Here is a 5,998-nt window from a genome sequence, read left to right as displayed (position 1 = left end):
GGACTTTCAGCCTATATGCAAGTCTGCATGGACAAAGAAAATACAGACAGCATAAGCATAATAATGAGGCAGTTTGGTCATAATTGATTTCATATTGAGAACACATAAATGAGAGTTTAGATTTTTGAACTATCAATTATTATTGCTACCATCTCTTTGAGAAGAACATTTCTTATGACAGACCCAACACATGCAAGAATCTTTTTTACAGCTGCTTGTATTGGCTGCTGAATCAAAAATAAACCAATAGACAGTTTCATGTAACAAGTTTAATGTCTTCTCTAAACATAACAGACATTGGTTCCATTTTCCTCTTCAAAGTATAGCTGTTCCTCACAGTCACTGCAGTGTTCCAGCAATGTCTCTCAGTGCAGACCTGGTGTCCTTAGCATCTTTGTGACTGTTGACAGTCAGTAGGGTTTGCCTCCAATGGCACTGAGCATCTCCAGTCTCTCCGCAGCTGTGGGCATTTCAGGTTTAATACCATCTCTTCTTCTCTGCACCATTATGTTGTGCTGCAAAGAAAACAACACAAATAAGAACATGCAACCACTGCTTCATCTTACTAATTAAAATTGTTCTCAAACCAATTCTACTCAAACTGGAAACAAGTGCATATTTTCGCATCCTACCCTAAACTAGATTCTACTAGTACGTTCCTCTTAAAAGAACATTTTCCCTTCTTGTTTCGAAGTGATGGCTGTGAATGTCCAAACAACCTAAGATTTGAAAGCTGCAGTTTATTTAGGTGGACGGATAGTAAGTGAAGTAGGTGTTGGTTGTAGATGTGTACCGACAGGAGTTTCCTGGCCCATTGTGATTACTGATCTTTAAAAAGCCTGACCTGCCAATTCAGAGTTTGGCCAATATCATTTTTTTTTCCTGAAATGTTGCTAAATATAGCAATAAAGTCACTAAGTTGGCAACAGTGGGGTGACTATTAACTGCAAACGCGCAGACATGTTCTGGTAGGCCAGTCCATCGGTCTATCCTCTCTCACAGGAGAGCAGAAGAGGACAGTGGTTGATTTTTAGACATTTGTTGAGATAGATATGATCACTGGATATGATTGGCATCACATGTAAGTATGATCACATATAGTTGAGAAAAGACAGCTTTGGATAAAAGACAGGGTTAAATACTGAAAGACAGGGGGTTGTGAGAGTTGCTGCAGGCTCTGGGAACCAACACTACTTGCCCCTTGCTGCTCTTGGGTGCCAAGTGCTCACCACTGTAACATCTTCACGATTTCAGGTGCCAAATGAACACATGTGCCTACTGCACAAATGCACGCTCACGCAAACAATCCAAAAGTTAGCAGGTCGCATAAACAAGTTCATATTTCATTATTGCAATCTTTCCCCACATAGTAGTCATGTCTGGGCTAGATGTGGCATCAGGATGGCACTGTTGGCTGACTGCTGGCACAGCACCTGGTATTTCAACCAGAACTGGCCCCATAATGATTTGGTGTACATGGGCTGAATTTGTACAGGGCTGGTGCTAGCCATTCAGATACCTCAAAGCACAGATCCACAGTCAAACATTTTCTGTACAAACATGGGTTGAAAAGCCACTCAGCAAGGACAAAGTCATTACTTCAAGAGAAACATAAAGTCAGATTGTTGTTTGCAGATGCACAAAGGGACAAAGATCTTCATTTTTGGAGACATGTCCTGTGGTCTGATAAGACTAAAGTGGAACTGTTTGACAATGATGACAATCGTTACATTTGGAGGAAAAACGATGCTTGTACCATCCTACCTGTAAAGTATAGTAATGAAAGCATCATGGTACTGTGTTGCTGAAGGAGGAACTGGTGTACTTAATAAAAAAGATGTAATAATGAGGAAAGAAGAAAGATATTGAAACAATATCTAAAGACATCAGACAGAAAGTAAAAGCTTGGGCACAGATTGGTTTTCCAATGGAATATTATCCGTATTTGACAGTTTATTTTTTTAAGAGAAGGAAAAGTCTGAAGCCTATCCGTCATTTGAGCGGATTACAATCTGACTATAATTAGTGCAGATGCACAAGCATTTTCAACTTTATGCACAGACTACATCGCAGTGGTAACTAATCAATCAATCAATAACAAAAAAAAATCCCTTTTGAATATTATCTCTGACATGTATACTGAACAAAATGCATCTTGCTGACTGGGAGCTGACGGCTTGTGGAAGTTTTGGACAGGACACTTTGAAGAGCATCTGGTTCAGAGACACATTCATTAGTTTGGTGGCCGTAGCGCTTTTAACAAGAAAATACAGAAAAAAGAAAACTAAAGAACATTATGTTGAGTTAATCTTTACAGTCTAAATAGAGAAGTAGACAGTTTACCTTGTTAAAGACAGACTATTTTTTTTAACTCATTCATTCAATAGTGATCCCATGAACATTCAACACAACTTCAAATTAACACATACATGAAAGTGCAGAATTACAGTAAACACCTTCATAATCTCATATATTCTGAAAAACATTTAGTTCATTTATTAAAAAAAATTATATTCTAACATCACTCTTGCTCTTACCACTCTTAAAAAAACATCTTCATTATTACTTTTATAGTTTCTGCTGATAAATTGGCAATTTCTAATAAATTGCCAACTCTGCTTGACCAAGAAAAAAATTCAACAGATTTTCTTCAGTATTTTTTTTGAAATGTTAGTTTCACTGTTAGAAACTCTATAAATGATTGCCAAATATCCCCAAGTAATGTAAATTAAGCCCATTATTCTAAAAAGATTGTACAAAACAAAAACAAAAAAATTTTTCTTAATGAACCAAAGGGATATTTATCAGAAACAGGATTAGTAAGAGAAACAAAAGCATTAGCAATAAAAAAAATTTCCATTGTAAATCACCACCATTATTATACAGTGGTGGCTTATAAAGTAACTCCCATAAATGTTTTGCCTCAAAACAAAAAACAACAAATAAAAAAATCAATTAACTTTACTTAGTTCAAAGCCTTAACACATCTCATGTACAGTTATGTTCATAATAACAGCAGTATGTTTCAAAAGATGAGTACACCTAAAAATTCTTCAAATAAATATTTTAATGAACACGAATGCATTGGGGACACTGCACATTCTATTTCAAACAAGAAAACTGGAAGAAGTAGTTGAATAGGACAATATTTTACAGAAAATCAAGAAATATAATGTTCAAAAAAATAGTAGTGTTGACATCTTTCTTTACAAACTCAAAAATGTATCAAATAAACTAAGAAATGCTTGAAGATTCAACTTTCCTGAGAATTGTAACCTAATATTGAGTTGCATAACCGCAGTTTCTGATAACTGCTTCACATCTGTGGTACATGGAGTCGACCAGCTTCTGGCACCGGTCAGCAGGTTCTGCAGCCCAGGACAACTCTACTATGTTCCACTAACCCTATTCCTCTACATTTCTTGGTTTTGCCACATGAATAGCATTTTTTGTCAGCCAACAACTTTTCTATGGGATTAGAGTCTGGAGATTGTGCTGCCCACTCCGTTACTTGAATTCTGTTTTTCTGGAACCATGATTTAGCTCGCTTGCTGGTGTGTTTGGGGTCACTGTCTTGTCAAAACACCCGTTTCAAGGAGATGTCCTCTTTAGAATACGGCAAGATGACTTCTTCCAGTATTCTATTGTACTCAATGATCCATGATCTCTGGTATGCGATTAATGGGACCAACACCATAGTACAAGAAACCTCCCCACTTCATGATGCTTGAACCACCATGCTTCACCGCCTTCACTGTGTACTGTGGCTTGAATTCAGTGTTTGCAGAACATCTGACAAACGGTCTGTGGCCCTTAAAACCAAAAATAACAATCTGACTCTCGTCAGTCCACAAAATATTCCTCCATTTCTTTTTATGCCAGTCAATGTGTTCTTTTTCAAGTTGTAACCGCTTCAACTTGAGCAAAGTCCTATATTTTTTCACAAAGGGCCTTTGCGGGGGCTTCCTACTGGTAGCTTGGCTTCTCATAGACGTCGTCTGATTGGTGCAGTACTCACAGGCAATCTGAGATCATCATTGATCCTCCAGGAGCTGATCGTTGGCTGAACCTTTGCCATTTTGGTTACTGACTAATTCATTCGAGCGTTCGCTTTTCTTTTTTTTTTCCTCTTCTTTCTGGTTTTGGCTGCCATTTTAAAGAGTTTGATATCATTTTAGCTGAACAGCCTGTCATTTCTGAACTTCTTTATTGGTTTGCCCCTCTTTCATAAATTTAATGCTCTTCTTAACAGTGTCTTGAACGATCTTCATACTCTGCTTGTCAAGGACAAATGCACATCCATCATGTGCAACATCAGTTGCCTTGACCCTTAAGGATCCTCAAGTTGATCCTCAAGGGTCAACTTAAGGATCAAGGTGAAAATAAATGCTTAACACCTATTTTTTCACATAAACAATAACCTCACTAACTAAGCTTGGCACTGCTATTTTTTTTTTTAACACGTCCCTCTTAGAATAAGATTCAGTTTCACAGTATCAGCAGCATGCACATCAAGCCCGTCGGGTCTGTTGGTTTTCTATACCTTTACTAAACCTTCTTGAAACGTGCTTATATTGTCAAAGAAGGAATTCTAACAAAAACAGAGATTTATCTTGCTAGTGATGTGGGACTGCTATTATTTTGAACACAATTATACAGTGCCTTATGAAAGTATTCGGCTCCCTTGAACTTTTCACTCTTTTGCCACTTTTCAGGCTTCAAACAAAGATCTAAAATTTTGATTATTTTGTGAAGAATCAACAAGTGGGACACAATCGTGAGGTGGAACGAAACTTATTGGATATTTCAAACTTTAACAAATAAAAAACTGCAAAGTGGGGCGTGCAATATTATTGGATCCCTTTACTTTCAGTGTAGCAAACTCACTCCAGAAGTTCAGTGAGGATCTCTGAATGATCCAGTGTTGTCCTAAATGACTGATGAGTAGAATCCACCTGTGTGTAATCAAGTCCCCTATAAATGCACCTGCTCTGTGATCATCTCAGAGTTGTGTTTAAAGCGCACAGAGCATCATGAAGACCAAGGAACACACCAGGTAGGTCCCAGATACTGTTGTGGAGAAGTTTAAAGCTGGATTTGGATACAAAAATGTGTCCCAAGCTTTAAACATCTCAAGGAGCACTGAGCAAGCGATCATATTGAAATGGAAGGAGTATCAGACCACTGCAAATCTACCAAGACCCCGATGTCCCTCTAAACTTTCATCTGAAATAAGGAGAAGACTGATCCAAGATGCAGCCAAGAGACCCATGATCACTCTGGATGAACTGCAAAGATCTACAGCTGAGGTGGGAGAGACTGTCCATATACAACAATCAGTCATACACTGCACAAATCTGGCCTTTATGGAAGAGTGGCAAGAAGAAAGCCATTTCTCAAAGATATCCATAAAAAGTCTCATTTAAAGTTCGCCACAAGCCACCTGGGAGACACAGCAAACATGTGGAAGAAGGTGCTGTGGTCAGATGAAACAAAAATCCAACTTTTTGGTTGTATCAACCTTCTAGACCCCTCAGGTTCTGGTTCTGTTCTGCATCCCCAGAACCAGAACAAAACGAGGAGAAGCAGCATTCAGCTTCTATGCACCACAAATCTGGAACAAACTTCCAGAAAACTGTAAAACAGCTGAAACACTGACTTCCTTTAAATCTCTACTAAAACCCACCTGTTTAGAGTTGTATTTGAAACATATTCAATTAAGAATTTAATGATGGCACTTGACTTAATGTTATGTTTTGATTGTTGATTCTATGTTACATGACTTTGTGTTTTTGTGTTTATGATGTAAAGCAGTTTGAAATGCCTTGCTGCTGAAATGTGCTATGCAAATAAAATTTGACTGATTGATTGACAACACCTGAACCTCTATCCCCCTCTTCCCATGGATCACATGGGTAGGTTGTTTTTCCCGTCTCTAGTATTTAGCATAATTTGTAAAAAAAAAAAAAAAAAAAAAAAAGGAAAAAAAAACAAACTA

The 5,998-nt window shown here is 37.8% G+C and overlaps 1 protein-coding gene across 1 annotated transcript in view; it reads right to left on the bottom strand.

Moving 5' to 3' along the window:
* Positions 1-249: 249 nt before the first annotated feature.
* The window catches only part of chchd7 (coiled-coil-helix-coiled-coil-helix domain containing 7), an 18,222-nt gene continuing 12,473 nt past the window's right edge, over positions 250-5,998 (bottom strand). Inside the window, exon 3 of the mRNA XM_015014892.1 lies at positions 250-515. Within this exon, the coding sequence (XP_014870378.1) occupies positions 411-515 (105 nt within the window). The 3' untranslated portion in view covers positions 250-410. The remainder of the gene's footprint in view (positions 516-5,998) is intronic.

This window comes from Poecilia latipinna, unplaced genomic scaffold, assembly GCF_001443285.1.
Source record: "Poecilia latipinna isolate Pla-1442-1.1 unplaced genomic scaffold, P_latipinna-1.0 Scaffold1856, whole genome shotgun sequence".
In the NCBI taxonomy this organism is placed as follows: domain Eukaryota; kingdom Metazoa; phylum Chordata; class Actinopteri; order Cyprinodontiformes; family Poeciliidae; genus Poecilia; species Poecilia latipinna.
This window is presented reverse-complemented; position numbering and strand designations above follow the sequence as displayed.